The 19,364-nt window shown below is 55.1% G+C and overlaps 3 protein-coding genes across 4 annotated transcripts; 2 read left to right on the plus strand and 1 right to left on the minus strand.

Annotated features, from left to right (window-relative positions):
• The first annotated feature begins 3,813 nt into the window (after window positions 1-3,813).
• APOA1 (apolipoprotein A1) lies at window positions 3,814-5,949 on the plus strand. Its single transcript, XM_068555751.1, has 4 exons — window positions 3,814-3,954; window positions 4,160-4,222; window positions 4,405-4,558; window positions 5,207-5,949. Exons 2-4 carry the CDS (start codon window positions 4,180-4,182, stop codon window positions 5,805-5,807), a joined length of 798 nt encoding a protein of 265 aa, XP_068411852.1. The 5' UTR covers window positions 3,814-3,954; window positions 4,160-4,179; the 3' UTR covers window positions 5,808-5,949.
• Window positions 5,950-7,963: 2,014 nt separating this feature from the next.
• On the minus strand, window positions 7,964-11,247 carry APOC3 (apolipoprotein C3). Of its 2 annotated transcripts, none has more exons than XM_068556175.1 (4): window positions 11,224-11,247; window positions 9,888-9,955; window positions 9,599-9,722; window positions 7,964-8,522 (listed from the first exon to the last, which is right to left on the minus strand). In XM_068556175.1, the coding sequence occupies exons 2-4, from the start codon at window positions 9,940-9,942 to the stop codon at window positions 8,402-8,404; spliced, it is 300 nt and encodes a 99-aa protein (XP_068412276.1). In that variant the 5' UTR covers window positions 9,943-9,955; window positions 11,224-11,247; the 3' UTR covers window positions 7,964-8,401. The 2 variants fall into 2 exon arrangements, with proteins under 2 accessions (XP_068412276.1, XP_068412275.1); XM_068556174.1 differs by lacking the exon at window positions 11,224-11,247 and adding an exon at window positions 10,595-10,717.
• Window positions 11,248-15,113: 3,866 nt separating this feature from the next.
• Window positions 15,114-17,680, plus strand: APOA4 (apolipoprotein A4). Its single transcript, XM_068554852.1, has 3 exons — window positions 15,114-15,261; window positions 15,628-15,754; window positions 16,557-17,680. Exons 1-3 carry the CDS (start codon window positions 15,213-15,215, stop codon window positions 17,521-17,523), a joined length of 1,143 nt encoding a protein of 380 aa, XP_068410953.1. The 5' UTR covers window positions 15,114-15,212; the 3' UTR covers window positions 17,524-17,680.
• Window positions 17,681-19,364: the final 1,684 nt, after the last annotated feature.

A 19,364-nucleotide genomic window follows, 5' to 3' on the forward strand; every position in this document is an offset into this window, starting at 1 on the left:
GAAGAGCTAGAAGCTAGAGGCCCCCTGATTCCCTTCCTGCCAGCACCGAACACTAACGGCTGAAGGACACAGGGCGGCTCTTAGCAGCTCTCAGCTGCAGCCTTCTCACAGACACAACAAGGAGAATATCTGGCCTGCTGGCCTTAAAGGGACAAACTGAGTTCATCCTGAAACTGCTTTGGCCACGAAAGAACTGTACAGACGTCAAACACTAGGTTTGCTCTAATTTCACGAGTGAACCAAAGAGCAGGGCAAAACAGTGCCCAACTGGTAAGCTTCTGAGGCCCCCCGTATGCTGGCTAGGAGGATCTCTACCGCCCCTCTCCCCAAGAGGAAGGAGCCTCTCGTCCTGAGACACCCCTGAGCTGCCCCAGCAAGGGCACCGGCCTCCCTCAGACTCTTCTAGACAACAGGCAGGGAGTTGGGCTGGCCAAGCGGCAGCCTCCCTCTCCGCCGAGCCCACAGAGCCTTGGGGGTGGGTCAGTCCCTCATCTCGGCATCTGCACGTCAAGACCACGCAGGGAAAATGTGATTCCTCACCGTCCCCCACTTCTGCCACCAGAAACGGAGGTCATGGCTCTGGTCTGACAGTGCAAGTGTGTTCAGTGGGAGCAGGCGGGCAGAATGGCAGAAATTGGGATTCTGGGCCACAGAATACTTACTGTTTACTAAGTGCCAGGTCCCTTTCAGTTTTGCCGTGCATGTTCAAATTTAGTGTTTAACACAACATAAATTTATGATCTGACAGTACAGGTCTGGAGGTCAAAAGTCCAAAATAGGTCGCACTAGTCTTAAAGCATGAAGTCAGCAGAGCTGTATTCTTCCTGGAGGCTCTAGGGAAACTCTGCTTCTTTGGCTCTTCCAGCTTCTAGAGGCTGCCTGCATTCTTTGGCTCATGGCCCCCTTCCAGCAATCACATCACTCCAACCTCTGCTTCTGACCTCCCACCTTTTTCTCCAACTCTCCCTCTCCTGCCTCCCTCTTGTGTATTTAAGGACCCTTGTGATGGCATGGGCCCACCTGGATAACCCAGGATAGCTGCCCCATCTCAAGGTCCTTATAATCACATCTGCAAAGTCCCTTTTGCCATGTAAGGGAACAGTCACAGGTTCCAGAGAGTAGGACATGGACGTGTTTGGGGGAGGGGCTTATCCTGCCTGCCATGCGTGCTACCCCTACGATAACTCTAGGAGATGCACGTTCTGTCATTATCTTCACTTAACAGATAAGAAACTGAGGTAAGGTGGAAGGTCTGGACTAGCCCAGGTCATACAGCTAACAAGTGACAGAGCTGGGATTGAAACCTAAGGTGGTCCAGCTCCAAAGCTTTCCCCTCTGAGGAGAAAGGCATGAGGCTGGCAAGGGTGGGAGAGGCCTGGAGCCCCGCCACTCCGGGATCTGGCAGACGGCAGTCCCCGGCTGGGTTTTAGAACATTAGGGAGTTTCCTGGGTAGGTGGTGCAGAGCACATTTCTGCCCTGGGTCCTCAGTCCAGACACCTGGGTTCTAAGTCCAGCCCTGGCTCTAATTCCCTGGGACACCAGGGACACTGGGCAAATTCCTCCACTCTTCAGTTTCCTCATCTGAAGATGGTGGGTGGGGAGAGGCTGATCTCAAAATTACTCTCGGCCTGCATGTTCACAGGTTCTATGACCGGGGCCCTGTAGGTGACCTGGCGTTGGGGGCTCGCACACCTTCCAGGAGAAACCTTACAAAATGGCTCTGCAAACACCAACGAGCACACAGTACTGATTTACAGGATTTCCCTGGGTTCATCCTCCAACCACCCCCATTCTCATCTTCATTTTACTGATAGGAAACCAAGGCTCAGGGAGATTACGTAACTGGCTCACAATCCTCCTCCAGGATTTTGCACACTGAAGGCAAAGATGAAATAAGAACCTAGGCTCCTGCCACTAGCAGTCCAGAGGTCTTTCCCTGACACCAGCCATCCCTAAGGGCTGGTGTCCATTCTCACCTGTGTGGGATCCAAGATCAATATGAACAATGCTGGGACTTCCCTGGTGGTGCAGTGGTTAAGAATCCGCCTGCCAACCTAAGTGTCCACGGACAGATGAATGGATAAAGAAGATGTGGCACATATATACAATGGAATATTGCTCAGCCATAAAAAGAAACGAAATTGAGTTATTTGTAGTGATGTGGATGGATCTAGAGTCCGTCCTACAGAGTGAAGTATGTCAGAAAGAGAAAAACAAATACCATATGCTGACACATATATATGGAATCTAAAAAAAAGAAAACGGTTCTGAAGAACCTAGGGTTAGGAAAGGAATAAAGACACAGACGTAGAGAATGGACTTGAGGACACGGGGAGGGGGAAGGGTAAGATGGGACGAAGTGAGAGAGTGGCATGGACATATATACACTACCAAACATAAAATAGATAGCTAGTGGGAAGCAGCCACATAGCACAGGGAGATCAGCTCGGTGCTTTGTGTCCACCTAGAGGGGTGGGGTAGGGAGGGTGGGAGGGAGGGAGATGCAAGAGGGAAGAGATATGGGGATATATGTATACCTATAGCTGACTCTGTTATACAACAGAAACTAACACACCATTATAAAGCAATTATACTCCAATAAAGATGTTAAAAATAAAATAAATTAAATTAAATTAAGGAAAAGAAAAAAAAGAATCCGCCTGCCAACGCAGGGGACACGGGTTTGAGCCCTGGTCCGGGAAGATCCCACATGCCGCAGAGCAACTAAGTCCGTGTGCCACAACTACTGAGCCTGCACTCTAGAACCCACGAGCCACAACTAGTGAGCCCCCGCACCACAACTACTGAAGCCTGTGCACCTAGAGTCCATGCTCCACAACAAGAAAAGCCACTGCAATGAGAAGCCCGCGCACCACAACGAAGAGTAGCCCAGCTCACCGCAACTAGAGAAAGCCCGTGCGCAGCAACGAAGACCCAATGCAGCCAAAAATTAATTAATTAATTAATTAATTAAAAATATTAACAATGCAAAGATCTATGTATCCCATTTAAGCAACTGTCCTTTATTCTGAGGTTATGCTCTTTTTGGTTCTTTTTTTTTTTTTAATTTCTGAATTTTATTTAATTTATTTTTTTATACAGCAGGTTCTTATTAGTTATCCATTTTATACATATTAGTGTATATATGTCAGTCCCAATCTCCCAGTTCATCCCACCAGATGGTAGGGTTTGGGCCAGGTGGGGCGCAGCGGTGGGTAAGATTTTTAACATGACAAAATGAGAAGTGGGCAGCTCTGTGTTGGTCTTTAGAATTTGTTTGGAAATGTTAGAGGTCTCTGACATCTCAGAGTCCGGGAGCCACTGAGCACTGTCCTGTCTCTCTCCCCAGGCAGCATCCTAGCACGGGGCTCCCTTTGCTTTTGGATCTGGGAGGTCTGCAAGGGCCTGGAGAGGGGGGATGATGAGAGATGCGACAGCATTGGTGGGAGCACCGTCTGCTGCCTTTGTGAGGTGGGGGCAGGGTGGAGGTGAGAGAATCTCCCTGGAATGCGAGGGGACAGCGGGGGAGGACACCTCCCGAGTGGAGGAGTTCCAGCCATCGCTGGCAGCTCATGTGTTTTTCTTCCTTCCTCCCATTCGCCTGCTGCACTGGCACAATGGACAATGGCCGGCACACAGCCCCGACCGAGGAGAAGGGGCCGGGTGCAGCTGACCCAGACTCTGGGGACCCGCAAGCCTGCACCCACTCCCTCCCACCCCTGCCTGAACCCTTGATCCCTGGCCCTGCAGCCCTCACAGTTTCCTGTTTGCCTGCTCTATTTGCCCGGCCCCAGGGACAGAGCTGATCCTTGAACTCTGAGTTCCACATCGCCAGGACCAGTGAGCGGCGGCAAGGCCTGGGCTGGCCTTATCAGCCTCCCAGCCCATCCCCTGCCTGGTCACATAAATAGGCTGGGGGAGAGCTGGCTGTTCAGAGACTGCTGACCATTGAGGTAAGTGCTGCTACCCGCTTCCCCCAGCTCTAGGCATTTGAGCCTCAGGCTTTGGGATCCTGGTTCCAGCCTCTGCCCCATGCTGGGGCTCTGGACTCCTGGCCCTCTCCTACCCTGTGCCCCGCCTCCTTCTCCTGGGCTACAGTGAGATGGGGTGCGCGGGCTCCTTCAAGCCCCATTCAGCCGGGCCCATCTTCTCCTCCAGGTCACCCACGTCCCTTCAAGATGAAAGCCGTGGTGCTGACCTTGGCTGTGCTCTTCCTCACCGGTAGGTGCCCCCAACCTAGGGAGCTGACCATCGGGGGGCGACTTCTCTCTGAACCGCTGTGGTCCACCCTCCTGGGCACGGGGAGCTGAATTTCTCCCTCACTCCCTTCTCCCCTACCTAGCATTTCAGCTCAGATCCCGGCCCAGAGCTGGCCTGATCTGGGTCTCCCCTCCCACCTCCAGGGAGCCAGGCTCGGCATTTCTGGCAGCAAGATGACCCCCAGTCATCCTGGGATCGGGTGAAGGATTTTGCCACCGTGTACGTGGATGCAATCAAAGACAGTGGCAGAGACTATGTGACCCAATTTGAAGCCTCCACTTTGGGAAAACAGCTCAAGTAAGGACCCAGACTGGGGCCTGGGGCAGGGGTAGGGGGTGCTGGTGCTAGGGGTGGAGAGGCCTGTGGGAAGAAGCAGCCAGACTGGCCGAATCCCCACCTGCTATTTGATGGGCCCCATAGAAGACCTGGATGGAAGACAGAAGTGGGATCCCCACGCAGGGTCACAGCCCCCTAGCAGGCGGCAGACCAGTGCTGCCGGGTCAGTATTCACGACACCGCTCTCTGCCTGCAGGTGCAACAAGCCCCTTCCTGTTCTTAACTCCCTTCTTAACTCCCTCCTCGGCTCCGGCCAGCACCAGGATGGCTGTCTTCAGAGAGGAGAATGGGCTGGAAGGGTGGACACTAGGTCCTTAAAAGGCCCGGCTTCGGGGACAGACAGGACTGGGTACCAAAACCAGCTCTGTCTCTTTCTAGCTCCTCTGTCCATCTGGTCAGTGGGATGCAGTGGGAGTGGGGCGGGGGTGGGGGTGCGGAGATCATGGATGGGAGAAGCCAGGCTGAGGGTCTGCCCCCAGCTACCGCGCCTTCAGGGACAGGTATGTCCAGGTGTCACCCCAGGTAAGCGGGGGCGCTGGGCTGCAGCTCCAGGGGGTGCCGGGGTGCCTGGGAGGCATCCCCTGAGCCCTCCTCTCTCTCCCCCGTCAGCCTGAAACTCCTGGACAACTGGGACAGCCTGACCAGCACGTTTGCCAAAGTGCGCGAACAGCTGGGCCCGGTGACCCGGGAGTTCTGGGACAACCTGGAAAAGGAGACAGAGTCGCTGAGGCAGGAGATGAACAAGGACCTGCAGGAGGTGAAGCAGAAGGTGCAGCCCTACCTGGACGAATTCCAGAAGAAGTGGCAGGAGGAGCTGCAGATCTACCGCCAGAAGGTGGCGCCGCTGGGCGAGGAGTTGCGCGAGGGCGCGCGCCAGAAGGTTCAGGAGCTGCAGGACAAGCTGACCCCGCTGGCCGAGGAGATGCGCGACCGCGCGCGCGCCCACGTGGAGACCCTGCGGCAGCAGCTGACGCCTTACAGCGACGAACTGCGCCAGCGCATGGCCGCCCGCTTCGAGATGCTCAAGGAGGGCGGCGGCAGCCTGGTCCAGTACCACGCCAAGGCCAGCGAGCAGCTGAAAGCGCTGGGCGAGAAGGCCAAGCCCGCGCTGGAGGACCTCCGCCAGGGCCTGCTGCCCGTGCTGGAGAACCTCAAGGTCAGCATCCTGGCCGCCATCGACGAGGCCTCCAAGAAGCTGAATGCCCAGTGAGATGCCTTGGGCTCCCCTCGCCATCAGTTCAGTTTCTTAGAATAAGCATTTTCGGAGCGGGACGGGTGTGATGGGTTGTATGTGTTTTTGAAGCTTCGATGATGATTTTTAAACAATAAAGAGTTCTCCAAAAGCCAAGAAATTCTCTTTGGGGAGAATGAGGTTGGGGGGCTGGGGGGAGTGACGCTGGAGGGGACTCCAGGGGGGCGTGGCCAGAGGGCAGGGACACCTGTTGATTTCCCAGTGGAGTCATCAGCTCTGAACTGGGGCCTCTCAGGGCCTTAATGCTGGAGGACCTGCTTGGCCGGGGGGCTCAAGAGTGGGGACAGAAAGGAAATAATAGAGGACCAGGCAAAGCGACAGATAATCCAACGCAGGTGCCCGGAAAGCGCCTCAAGCAAGAAGTAGTGGCTTTGCTGGGAGAAGTGGGTTCCCTGTCCCCAGCGTTTCCCGTGGGCAGAGGACAGGAGCCTCCCCCAGCCCTCCTACTCTAGGGCAGGTGAGGCCGACAGACTGCAACGAGCCACTGGAACTTGAAGGATTTGGGCAGGTTCAGATGAAGGGCTTGGCACTTGCTCCTTCATCCTTTATTAATGCAAAAAAATACTTTAACAAACACTTCCCTTTTCCTTTTTCACAAGGGCCTCGTGCCATTCCTCACACTCCCACCCTGCCTGGAAACAGCCGCTGTTTCCTCGGGCTCAGCTGTGCCAGCTCCATCCCTGGGGCTCCAGCCCTGCCAGCCACTCTTTTTCTGGCCTGAGTCAGAAAAATCATCACCACCTCTTGCAGGTAACTAGCACATTTTAAGCTCCAAAGTGTTTTCACATCTATCATCTTACTGCATCCTTCCCCAGATCCTGGGTAGACTGCCATGAAATCGATGGTATGGATGCGGAAGCTGGAGCTTGGAGATGTGAAGTCACTTCCGGGGTTGAAGAGCAGGGTGGTCTAGATTTTGCCCCTTTTAGACCTACGTGCTCCTGAGCATCCATGATTAGTAAAAAAAAAAAAAAAAAAGAAGTTTGTGGCCAGGCGTTCAAGTTCATATGGACTTGAGTGTTTACAGCCGGCCCCTCTTCACACTCAGGTATGCACACCCCCATGTGCATGCTTGTGGCTTCACAGACCTGCAAAGGTCTGGGCAGTGCATTCGCGGAGCCTTCCCTTCCCTCTGCCCTCAGGGCCTTTTGCCCTGGTGCTGGAAAATCTACCCTTCCTCTACCTCCAGTGTATCTTAACAGCTCTTGGATAAAGGAGTGGGCTTTTTTAGTTCCTAATCATCCTGAGCTACAATAGGTGTCAAGCCCAGATTTGGGTGAGAACATTTTCCAGGTGTGGGTGCTGGGATCCCTGGCCAAGTTGGGCCCAAAGAGAAGCCCAGGTGGACTTCCAAAGAGAGAGCAGACGTCTCCCAGTGGGGCTGGATGTCCTGACGCCACCAAGATCTGTCAAGGAGCCTTTGACACCTGGCATGGGAGTAACGAAGCCTTATTCTGTGTCAGCTGAGCAGAATGTGGACAGCTGTCCTGGGCCTGAGGTCCAGCTCTGCTGCTTGCTGACTCAGTGACATTGGGCACGTGCCTTCACCTTTCTGAGCCTCAGTCTTGTCATTGGAAGAGTGTGGGGCTGCTCAAGTAGTCTGTGGTTCTGGACCCCTCTGACGTGAACATCTGTTGGGTAGTGGGGACACAAGGGGCACAGCCTGTGTTGGGTGACCTTGGGTTCCTCCTTAGTTCCCAGGACACTGGCCCCCCCCCCACTCCAATCCTGGTCCCAAGAGGACAATCAGCTCAGGCTGTAGTGACAATGGCAGCCATTTACCAGGTGCCTTTGATGTCCCAGGTGCTGTGCAGTGTCTCCTTTCCTTCATTCATTCTCAACAAACCTACAGTGGATGGGGTATCATTGTACCCACTTTACAGATAAGAGACTGAGGCTGATATGAAGTGATGGAGCCAAGACTAGAGCCCAGATGTATCTTACTTTAACTACTACCCCTCGGCCTCCTTCCCTCAAGTGTGGTTGAGAGGGCCAGGTGGCCCGGGCAGGGCAAGTCAACTCCAGAATTTTGATGGACACACAGAGTCTCAATACTGATGATGACATAAAATGCCAGGCGCAGGGCCTGGCACAGAGCACACACTCAAGACATGTTACACAGCACTTGACAGTTTATCAAAGTCTTGCCAAACCTAGCATCCCCTTTGCTCCTCCACGCAAACCTGTGGAGGCAGGCAGGGTAGGTAGGGTCATTCCTACCTTACCCCAAGCAGCTGCTAAGAGGTGGGTGGGACACCAGCCCCAGGCTTGCCTGAGTTGGAGTCAGTCCTGAGCCCACCCGCGGAAGAGCCCCGGCCCATTCCCGCGCCCAAACATACATGGCACGCGTGGGACATCCCACTCATGGCAGCTTCTTGTCCAGCTTTATTGGAAGGACAGCACACCCCGGGGGTGGGCCAGGTCTGGGGTGGGGTGGGAGGGCACTGAGAATGTCGTCCCTTTCAAGCGACCTTTGGGGGCAGCCCTGGGAGGCTGCAGGACCCAAGGAGCTGGCAGGATGGATGGGCAGGTGGACTTGGGGTACCGAGATCTCAGGCGGCCTCAGGTGAAGGCAGTGTGGGGTTCGGGGCAGAATCCCAGAATTCAGAGAACTTGCCCTTGAACGTGCTCCAGTAGTCTTTCAGGGAGCTGAAGCTGTCGGTCACCCAGCCTCTGGGGGTCAAATCAGTGAGGGGAACAAACAGGGTGGGGATGAGATCCGGTCTCTAGGCAGTGGCAACCATGGGGCTCCCACCATATCCCCACTGCCTCTCCCACCACCTTCTCAACTCCACCCAGCAATGCCCCAAGACCTCAGGCAGGAACCCCCTACAGCTGCCACCCCAGGAAAAGACGTCAAAGGTGATGATGGGACCCCCAGCACAAGCCAAATCCGAGTTTCTCCAGGTGGGGGCAGACCTTTGTGCCACGTGGGTCTGAAGCAAGCTGGAGAGGAGTGATTGAGTGGGGAGATGTGTAAGGTCAGGACTGCCGTTCTAGTCTAGGCAAATGAGGCCCCCTAGAACTGTACATCCCCGTGGCTCTGAGTGGGGCGGGGCCGAGGGAAGCCGTCTCTCATTTAGAAAATCATCAGAGGGTTGATTAGCTGCCTGAAATGGGGCAGGTCCCTTGGTTAAGTGAGCCTTGGTTTTCTCATCTGCAGAATGGGGAAAATAATACCTACTCCACAGCGGGTTCTGAGTACTAAAAATGTTTGTGAACGCCTCTGCTATGGAAATGCCGGTCAATGCGGGTGAAGTGGAGGCGGGGAACGGGGCTGGGGAGAGCAGAGGACTAGTGGGCAGGGGCAGGGTGGGAGAGGAAGGGCCGACTTCTGCTCACACGGGCCCCAGGGCTTGGAACGAGGCAGAAACACACACACACACACACACACACGCACGCACGCACGCACGCACGCATGCGCACACACACACATACACACACACCGGGCTGAAATTGGGTCGGGTGGAGCCAAACCTAGAGCCAGACTATCAGAAAAGGAAAATGGAAGTGAAGGCTGAATGGCCTTCCTCAGAGCCACGCGGGACACGGAGGGAGAAAGGAGGGACGACAAAGGGATAAGAGGCGGGATTTGGTGCCCTCTCCCTGCGAGGGAGCCTGTTTTACAGACAGAAAGGCTCAGAGAGGCGCAGGTCCTTGGTGGCCATGGGAGAGCCACAGCCCTCCTCCTGGGCTCTCACCAAGTCAGGGGCAGGTGGGGGGCCGGGGGCAGGGAAGGGAGGGCGTACCTGGCCTGCTGGGCCACCTGGGACTCCTGCACGCTGGTCAGTGCGTCCTTGGCAGTCTTGGTGGCCTGCTTCATGTAGTCCTGCATTTTGCCCAGAAGGGAGGCATCGTCTGCCTCGGAAGCTTCTGTGAGGAGAGTGGGGATGAGTGGGGTGGATTAGCCTCTGGGGAACCCTTGGCTCCTGCCCGGCCACTCATCAGGGCCCGGCATCCCCAAGCCACCTGTCAAGGGTCCTCCAGACAGATAGCGGCCCATTCCCCGCCCCCAGCCCGGTCCCACCAGCTGCTTACGGGCAGAGGCCAGGAGCGCCAGGAGGGCAGCAACGAGGAGGACCCGGGGCTGCATGGCACCTTTGTTCCTGCAGGGAAGTGTCCTGTGAGGGGTGCCCCATGTCCCCCCACCGCCGCTGGGCCCTCCCTGGGGAGACGCAGTGGCCCTTAAAGTAGGACCTGAGCTGGGTCAGGCCAGGAGGAGGAAGGACCTGTTCCCGTCCTAGTATGGGAGAAGCTAAGGGCTTTCAGACAGGGTACTTGGGGGACCCAGGCCAGAGAGAGGGAGGAGTGGCATGGAGCAGAAACCCCACCAGACCGGGAATCAAGACACCTGGGTTCTGGCCAGGTTTCCACCACTAAAATGCTGTGTGACTCTGGGTGGCTTTCTGTACCCTCCAGACGTCAGTTTTTCTGCCTGGGGTGGGACTGGGGTGTCTAAGTCTTCTTCGGGTCCTAAACATGCAGAATGCATGGAAAATGGAGCCAGTGCCCGCCCCAGTTCTGCCACTACGCTCTACGTAGCTTTGGGCAAGTGACCTTCCCCCACGGACCTCCGTTTCCCCAGAATGCCTTGGGAGGGGACGCTCATCGAGCCCTAAGGCTTCCTTGGTTCTAGCAGGCTCTTCTCCAGGCTTTGCTGGCTGGGCTAGGCAGGGACCCCCACCTGGCCCCCACCATCCTGCTCTCCTTTTCCTCCTCCTCCTCCTCCCCCCAGGGGGCATTACCTGGAGCAGCTGCTTCTTGGGATGAACTGAGTAAGCAGGCAAGAGGGTTCTGACCTGTTTTATATTGTCCCCAGGGCAGCGGGCACTGAGGGCCCAGGGAGCCGGGCAAAGGTCACCTGCTGATCAATCTAGACCAGGGCCTGAGAGAGGGTAGCCAGAGGCAGTCAGGCCTGCTGGGAGTTGGGAAATCTCTAGAAAGCTACGGGTGCCCATGCTGCTCTCTGCCACCCCTGCAGCCCAGATGGGCTCAGGACCCGGGGGTGGCTTGGGCCTGGGGAGACCCCATTCCTCCTGAACAGCCTGGCTCCGCAGGGAGAGGCTGGCGAAATGGGAGAAGGGATTAGAGGACAAACCTCAGCCCTTCACACTTGGGCTCCAGGTCCTTCCCACCCCTCCACTCCCCAGCCCCAAGCCCTGACAACAGCCTGCAAGGGGTGTGGGTGATGTGAGAGGGGGATGGGCTGTCTCGGACTTGGGAACAACTCAGCAGGTCGGGATGGGGTGTCTAGAGTGAAGTCACAGAAGGCCTACGGGCAGAGGCTTGTGCGGGGAGGGGGGACACAGGTGAGGGCACACAGCCACCTCCCCAGCACCTCCGTCTCTGGGCTTCAGTCCCTGGTGCTGCTTACCCAGAAGCCTCCTTGAGCTGATCCCAGAGCAGGGGGTGGTGGGAGAAGGTCAAAGGCCGCTCTGAGTCCCAGGCCTTTATCCTACCATCCCCTCCTCCTCACCTTGCCCTCTGGACCCACTGATAACATTCTCTGGGACAGGATCCAGGCTCATGGTTGGGGCCCTCCCCAAACTGCGGCAGCTGGGATTGACCCCCAGCGCTGAGTACTCTCACCTCAGGCTTCAGCTTCCTCAGCTTGGCAATAACGGCCCTCATAGTCCCCTGGCTGGCTAGGCAACTGAAAGGAACCAAGGTTGTGGTGAGGCTGGTCTGGTGGGGCGAGGGGCCAGACGAGCTCTACAGGGGCAGTCAGCTGTCCAGGAGAGGCCTGGGCCCTTCTCGGGGTGAGGTGTCCCTTGGGCCCACACTGGGAGCTGTAGCCTGGATGGCAGGATCAGGGGCCTTTGTCTTCTGGATGTGAAGACGTCAGAGCCAAGAAATTCTAGGTTTAAATGATGACTTTGGCACTTACTCATATGACCCAGGGCCAGAGATCTAACATCTCAGTGCCTCGATGTTCTCCTCTGTAAAATGGGGCTAGAATACTGATATGCCAGAATCGCGGTGAAATGTAAATGAGATATGTACAAAGCAGCTGGTCCATGGAGGGGGCTTCATAAATCTCTCTCCCTTTCTCCCAAACACCTTGTCCTTCCCTAGACAGCATAGTCTGAAGGCGGGAGGAGCCTCCAATGTAGAAGTAGAGCTTTTGACAGGCGGCCCTCTTCTCAGGAGGAAGCGACTAAACCCACAGTGTGAAATCACAGGCCTGAGAAAGTGACCTGGCCCTACCCTCAGAATTCTTTATCTGTGGCTGAGACTTGAAGTTTCTCCATACAGATTCATTCCTTTGACATAGACCTTGTTATCTGCTAAAATACGAATAGATTCCTGTGAAGTAGACATTATTAACCCCATTTTACAGGTAAGAAACCTAAGGCAGGGCCAGAGGCATGCCCAAGTACCCATAGCCCATCAGTGGCAGAGCTGGGAACCAGAATCCAGGTCTTCAAATAGCCATGCTGGTACCAAACCACTTGGAGAGATGAGACCCTTGGAGATTTGTGTCACTCATTCATCAGAGTCAACCCGTTTCAGATCTCTTCCTGAGTACAGATTTTGGTGATGGGGTGGGGAGGAAAGGAAGTTGAGTAGGAGTTCACTGAAGGATTTGGACATTGGGGAAGGTAGAGGGCAACTGTGTCCACTTCCCTCTTCTGTTCTGGCCTGTTCCTTGGCCCCAGAGGTGAGGGCCACAGTGGGAGTGCAGGTTCCAGGCTGGGCTGGGTCATGCTAGAATGGGCTGGCTGGAGCCCTTGGCCCTGTTTCCTCCAACTCTCTTTCCATGCGTGTGGAGGGTCTGGAGGAGGTCGTGCTCTCTCTCCTGCACGGCAATGGGCCACTGATCCCAGGCAGGTCAGAAGACGTGGGCAGAGAGACCCGGCGGTGAGGTGCCGAGCTGGGCAGAGAACCTGGGTGTGTGGGCCCACGCAGCTGGGTGGCGACATGCCGTGGCGCCTGGGACCTTAACTCTTTCACAGGGCTTGGCACCTTTGTGTGCCTGTATCCCTCCCAGCAGCTCCAGCTGGGTCTCAGTAGGGCTATCTCAGTAAGGGTCTTATCGGTGGCCCAGACTAAGCCACCTCTCCCCGCCTTCTTCTCTCCCTCCCCCCGACCATGGCTCCCCTGGAATGAGGAGACTCCTCCAGGCTTGGCCCCCAGACCACAACTGGTGGTGGGAGGAGAGGAGGAGGAGGACGAGGGGGAGAAGGCCTGACCAGTTGGGGCCAAAAATGGTCCCCTGGGGTTGGATTGACTCTCCTTCCACTTGTGTCCGAGTGAGGCTTAGCACATGAGCCTCTGTGACCCATGCCCCTGCCACAAGGCTGGACCGGGCAGTGCTGATTCAGCGCTGCCAGCCAGAGGCCCGCTGCTCAGACTGTAAGTCCAGGAGGCCACACTCAACGGAGTGTCCTTGGTGACTCATTGCCCTCCTCACCTCTGGCCTGGAGGGGGGAAGGGATGGGGCACTGACCTTTACACCCAGCCCAGGCTGGACTGTGCCTGATTCGGGCGTGTTGCAGGGAGGTAAAGCTTTCAGGGGTAAAACATGGCTCGTGCTTGATGAGCACTCACTCTGCTCCAGGCACCATTCCCGGCATTACTCAGATGATATCCCTGACTCCCCAGGAGGCGGGTACTATTCTATGCCCTGCTGAGGCAGATGGGGCTCAGAGAGGTTAAGTGACTCACCCAAGATCACACAGTCAGTACGTGGGGAGCCCACACGCAAACCCAGGGCGTCCGACTCCAGCACCGGAACCCTTAATAACTACTGCATGACGGCATGGGCTGCTCCAGGAAGGAGTAGCTCCCTGACACTGGAAGTGACCATGGGTGGTGTGGGACACTGCTGGGTAGTGGGGACTCTGCAGAAGGGGTGCAAGCATCAGAAAGCCTTCCAGCTGTCTTCCATTCCATGATACAGCAAGCCACTTCTGGTATACGAAAAAATGGAGACATGGAAGTCAGGGTTAGCACAACTGTGGTCTATTCCAATGGCAGACCACTGGAAGCCCATCTACGTGCCAGGCACTGCACTCACAGAGGGCAGCCAACAGTGCGATACGATGGATCTCATCTCATAGTCTCTCACGGTGTTGTGCGTGGTCCAGCAGAGGGGCCCAAGCCGACCAGCCTGTGTCGCCTTCTTGGTGGATAGCTTCCTGTGTGTGACCTCATTTGGAGAGAACGTTGGAAGCCCAAGTAGAAGATCTCCTGGACACCACCACCATCCCCATCATCCCCTGGTGAGAGGCCCCCTGAGAGCCTCAGGTCCTGTGATTCATCACAAGCTGACTGCTCCCACCCAGGGAGTGTGGCTGGAGAGGTGGGCAGGAATCAGGCCTCGGGCCAGCCTGCCCCTCACCCTGCATCACGCCTGCCTGGTGACCCCCGGAGGGTTGGGTCTAACTCTGCCACTCTCACTGGAGCGGTGAGCACTCTACTGTATTCCCTGCTTTGATCCAAATCAGGAAAATAGTAATATTATTATTAACAACAATAACAACTAATTTTTAGTGCTTACTCTGTCAGGCACTATACTACTCACTTCACCAGCAATATCTCATTTAATATACCCAACAACCCCATTTTTCAAAGGAGAAACTGAGGCTCAGGGCTAGGCCAAGTTGAATCACTAGACCAAGGTGACACACTTGGCAGTGATGGGACATGAAGCACACTTACAGTGAACACCTTCAACACAGGACACCCCCCAACTCCACCCACCTTCCCAAAGGCTTGTAGGGGTCCCCTGCTCCTGGGTGCACCTTGACCAGAGCCCTGGATCTCAGCTCGCTGCCCGCACCTGTGGCCCTAGATGTCCCAGTCCAGAGTCTGGTGCTCTGAGGTGGAGTCCAGGTTGGGGGGATGTAGGAGTGGGGGGCCACTCCTCACTGGAGCAGACAGAGGAGCTGTGAACTTTGCCTCCCCCTCACCCCCACCAAGCCTGGCACAGACTCAGAGCTGCCACAGGGCCTCTGGGGCATCAGTCCCAGGCTCAGGTGTTCCCTAGGCCTTGTTTCTCCCCCAGCTCATGGCCCCCCACCCATCCTCCCTTCAATGCTGGGTGGGGCACGTGCACAGAGCAGCTGCTTCTGACTGCTGCCTGAGCCCCAGTCTGCCGTCACCTTCCACGTTGCCTTAGGGTCACAAAAGTCCAAGAGGCCTCCTGGGAATGTGTCACCTTCCAGCGTGGAGTCACAATGGGGAAGAAGGCGGGGAGGACAGCCCGGTGGGGATTTAAATATCTGGCTGGCTCTGAGCTTCAATCAGTTCGAGCAGCAGCATAGGTGAGCTGCCTGAGAACCTCTCCTTTGGCCCCCTCTGAATCCAGGAAGGATCCAGTGCAGTAAGAGACTTTTCCAGCCCAGCAAGGAGCCCAGGATGTTCCTGAAGGCTGTGGTCCTGAGCCTGGCCCTGGTGGCTGTCACCGGTGAGTAGAAGCTGCCTTTGGATGGGACTTTCAGGCAGGACCCATCTGTTGCATCAGGCAGGGAAGGGTGGAGAGTCTGGGGCCAAGGTAAGAGGACAGTTCCGAGTGCCTGTCAGCCCACAGCTGGATGCAGGCGGCTGCCTGGTTGCCACCTGGCTCACAGGAGAGCTGGTCCATTCACAGCGGTGGGCCCCCTGGCATTGGTGCTATACCCATTTTACATACCCCCATGGCTTCCAACTAGCCAAGCGCAGAGAAGGAAATCAGTGGCTGGGCTCCCCCCATCATCCGGCCTGCAGCTCAAGGCTGGTGCAGAGGGGCAGGGAAGGAGACAGGTCCTCATGAATTGCTCTGTTTTCCACCCAGGTGCCCAGGAGGAGGTCAGTGCTGACCAGGTGGCCACTGTGATTTGGGACTACTTCAGCCAGCTGAGCAACAATGCCAAGAAGGCTGTGGAACATCTCCAGAAGTCTGAGCTCACCCAGCAGCTCAAGTAAGAGGGGCAGAGCTTGCAAGGCGGAGCTTCTTAAAGGCCATGCAATGAGTGGGCAAGGGCTGAAATCGGAGGCAGGAGACCTGAGCTTAGGATACCCACTGCCCTGCCACCAACTCACTGGTGACCCAAGGTCTCCAGACCTGGGATCCACATATACAAATAGAAAAGTTGGGCTGAATAATCCCTGCTTTAACTTTCTAGAGCATGACGAATGACCACATCTTAGTATTGAGGCTCGCAGAAGAAAGGAAGGGAAAGAAATGTCGTGTGAGCTGGCTTCTAATACATTCCAGAAGGACAAGCCTCTGTGAAATCATGGGAAGGGAGGTGGGTATATTTGGCAAGCTTCTGAGGGTGGGCACATGGCATGGAAGCCAGCACCTGGTGTAGCTAGAAGATGCTGGAAGAGGTCCAGAACATAACATTCTACTAGAGAATGTGATCTCTGTCACAGCACACCTGGGCTGGGGAGGACCTCGGAGTCCACACTTTTTACTTTACAGGTAAGCAGAGGAAAGCAAGCTGCTCCAGGTCACATGATAGGTAGATACTGTGACTCAAGCTCAGGGGGAGACTCAGAGATACAAGTTCAATGTTAATACCTTAGTCTATTACATCCACTTGCTCAAATCATGATCCACCATAGGGAAGGCCACAGGGGAAAGATGGGTGAACTCAGTACCCTGCACACTCATCTGTCCTAGGCAGGTGTGTGTAAGGTGAGTGCTATGTAAGGAGTCAAGGTCCTGGCATGGAATGCCAAGCATAACGGTGGCCCCCTTGTGTCCTTCCGCCCCAGCACCCTCTTCCAAGACAAACTTGGGGAAGTGAACACATACACGGATGACCTGCAGAAGAAGCTGGTGCCCTTTGCCACGGAGCTGCACGAACGCCTGACCAAGGACTCAGAGAAGCTGAAGGAGGAGATTCGGAAGGAGCTGGAGGAGCTGCGGGCCCGGCTGCTGCCCCACGCCAGCGAGGTGAGCCAGAAGATTGGCGACAACATGCGCCATTTGCAGCAGCGCCTGGGGCCCTACGCGGAGGAGCTGCGCACCCAGGTCAACGCCCAGGCCCAGCAGCTGCAGCGCCAGCTGACGCCCTACACCGAGCGCATGGAGGCGGTGCTGAGGCAGAACATGGACAACCTGCAGGCCTCGCTGGCGCCCTACGCCGACGAGCTCAAGGCCAAGATCGACCAGAACGTGGAGGAGCTCAAGGCGCGCCTCACGCCCTATGCCGACGAGCTCAAGGCCAAGATCGACCAGAACGTGGAGGAGCTGCGCCGCAGCCTGGCCCCCTACGCGCAGGACGTCCAGGGGAAGCTCAGCCACCAGCTCGAGGGCCTGGCCTTCCAGATGAAGAAGCACGCCGAGGAGCTGAAGGCCAAGATCTCGGCCCGCGCGGAGGAGCTGCGGCAGAAGCTGGCGCCCCTGACCGAGAGCGTGCGCGGCAACCTGAAGGGCAACGCCGCGGAGCTGCAGAGGTCGCTGGCCGAGCTGAGCAGCCACCTGGACCAGCAGGTGGAGAAGTTCCGCCACACCGTGGGGCCCTACGGCGAGACCTTCAACAAAGCTATGGTGCAGCAAGTGGAGGAGCTCAGGCAGAAGCTGGGCCCCCTGGCGGGGGACGTGGAAGACCACCTGAGCTTCCTGGAGAAGGACCTGAGGGACAAAGTCAACACCTTCTTCAACACCCTCAAGGAGGAAGAGAGCCAGGCCCACGCCCTCACCGCCCAGGAGCAGATGCTGGCCCCTTTGGCGGGCTGAGCTGCCCCCGGTGCTCCTGCCCCACCACTGACACCTGCCCTGCCCTGCCCCCTGTCTGTCTGTCTGTCCCAAAGCATTTCTTGTATAAACCCGTGGATACCTGTCCAGTGCAAAGTGACACTGCCTCTCGCTACTCAATAAAGCTGCAGAGAAGCTAGCCCAGTCTGGTTACAATGTGAATTCTTGGTGTTGCAGGGCCTGAGATGAGAGCTTTGCAATGCTTGGCAGGGGGCTGCCAGGGGATGCTTAGAGGGACACGAGGGCTGGGAGGTGCGACGGGGTGAGGGGGGAGGGCAGGGCGTGCTGGGAGAGGTGTGGGGATAGCTCTAAGGGGGAGGTGGATAAAGATGTCATGTGTTATCCACAAATGAAATATGCAACCCATTTATATTCACTTAGCCAACAAATGTCTTCAATTAAGTACACTCACCTCGTTGTGCAACCATCACTACCATCCATCTCCAGAACTGTTTCATCTTCCCAGCTGAAACTCCATACCCATTAAACAGTAACTTTCCCCCGGTCCCCGGCAACCACTACTTTCCGTCTCAGTGAGTTTGCCTACTCTAGATATTTCTTGTATGTGGAATCATAGGCACCAGACAATGAGCAAAATAGCTTTTGTGGACCATCGGTCTGACAATGTGCTTCACTCTGAGAGGGCCACCGAGGTAGTCAGGACGTGGCCTTTGGCTTTGGAGAGCTCACGGCACAGTGGGGGAGACTGTCCCTCCTGGCAGAAGCTCTTTTGTGCCTTTAACCTGACTTACTTATGTGAATTTTGATTTATTCTACCCCACCCCGTCACACTTCCATTATATCGATTCATGCTTATGTCAGAAATTTCTTGACTGGTAAACCCATGGTCTCCAGAGTTGAGGAATGCGGCCTAGAGACCATAGAGAAGAGGGGATGCCCACTACACAAGGGTGCCCACTACACAGAAGAAAGAAATCTCTAAACCTAGATGGTAAATTCATCAGGTCTCCTCTCCGGAGAATGGGATTTTTCTTTCTACTTTATAGATTTATGTAGTGTTGGGACTTTAAGATAATGTTTTAGTATTAGATTTTATTGTGGTAAAATATATATAACATAAAATTTGCCATTTTAACCATTTTAAGTGTACAGTTTAGTGGCATTAATTACATTCACAATGTTGTACAACCATCACCACTATCTCCAAAATTTCTTCATCACCAAACAGAAACTCTGTATCCATTAAGTAATTCGCCATTACCACTCCCCCATTCCACCTCTTGGTAATTGCTTGTCTGCTTTCTGTCTCTTAGAGTTTGCCTATTCTAGATAGTTCATGGAAGTGGAATCATACAATAGTTTTACTTTTGTGTCTGGCTTCTTCCACTTAGCGTAATGTTTTCAGGATTCACTCCTGTCGTAGCACATATCAGAATTTCATTCCTTTTGACGACTGAATACTATTCCATTGCATGTATAGATCACATTCTGTTTATCCATTCATCTGTCTGTGCACACTTGTGTTGCTTCCACCTTTTGGCTGTTGTGAAGAATGCAGCTATGCATATGGGTGTAGAAATACCTCTTCAAGTCTCTACTTTCAATTTTTCTGTGAATATACTCAGAAGTGGAATTGCTGGATCACACGGTAATTCTGTTTAATTTTTTGAGGAACCTCCATATTGTGTTTTACAGCAGCTACAGAATTTTACATCCCCACCAACAGTGCACAAGGGTTTGTTTTCTCTCGTCTTCTCCGACACTTGTTATTTTCTGTTGTTGTGTTTAAAAATAGCCATCCTAATAGTATTACTTTAAAAACTAGAAACAAACAAACAAATAAATAAATATTCACCAGAGTT

This window comes from Eschrichtius robustus, chromosome 11, assembly GCF_028021215.1.
Source record: "Eschrichtius robustus isolate mEscRob2 chromosome 11, mEscRob2.pri, whole genome shotgun sequence".
Taxonomy (NCBI): domain Eukaryota; kingdom Metazoa; phylum Chordata; class Mammalia; order Artiodactyla; family Eschrichtiidae; genus Eschrichtius; species Eschrichtius robustus.

Coding starts and splice junctions, on each gene's coding strand:
- APOA4 (XM_068554852.1), top strand. CDS start 15,213: ATGTTCCTGAAGGCTGTGGTCCTGAGCCTGGCCCTGGTGGCTGTCACC. Junction 15,262..15,627: donor GGCCCTGGTGGCTGTCACCG/GTGAGTAGAAGC, acceptor TTTTCCACCCAG/GTGCCCAGGAGGAGGTCAGT. Junction 15,755..16,556: donor GAGCTCACCCAGCAGCTCAA/GTAAGAGGGGCA, acceptor CTTCCGCCCCAG/CACCCTCTTCCAAGACAAAC.
- APOC3 (XM_068556175.1), bottom strand. CDS start 9,942: ATGCAGCCCCGGGTCCTCCTCGTTGCTGCCCTCCTGGCGCTCCTGGCC. Junction 9,723..9,887: donor GGCGCTCCTGGCCTCTGCCC/GTAAGCAGCTGG, acceptor CTCTCCTCACAG/AAGCTTCCGAGGCAGACGAT. Junction 8,523..9,598: donor CAGGTGGCCCAGCAGGCCAG/GTACGCCCTCCC, acceptor TTTGACCCCCAG/AGGCTGGGTGACCGACAGCT.
- APOA1 (XM_068555751.1), top strand. CDS start 4,180: ATGAAAGCCGTGGTGCTGACCTTGGCTGTGCTCTTCCTCACCG. Junction 4,223..4,404: donor GGCTGTGCTCTTCCTCACCG/GTAGGTGCCCCC, acceptor TCCCACCTCCAG/GGAGCCAGGCTCGGCATTTC. Junction 4,559..5,206: donor ACTTTGGGAAAACAGCTCAA/GTAAGGACCCAG, acceptor CTCCCCCGTCAG/CCTGAAACTCCTGGACAACT.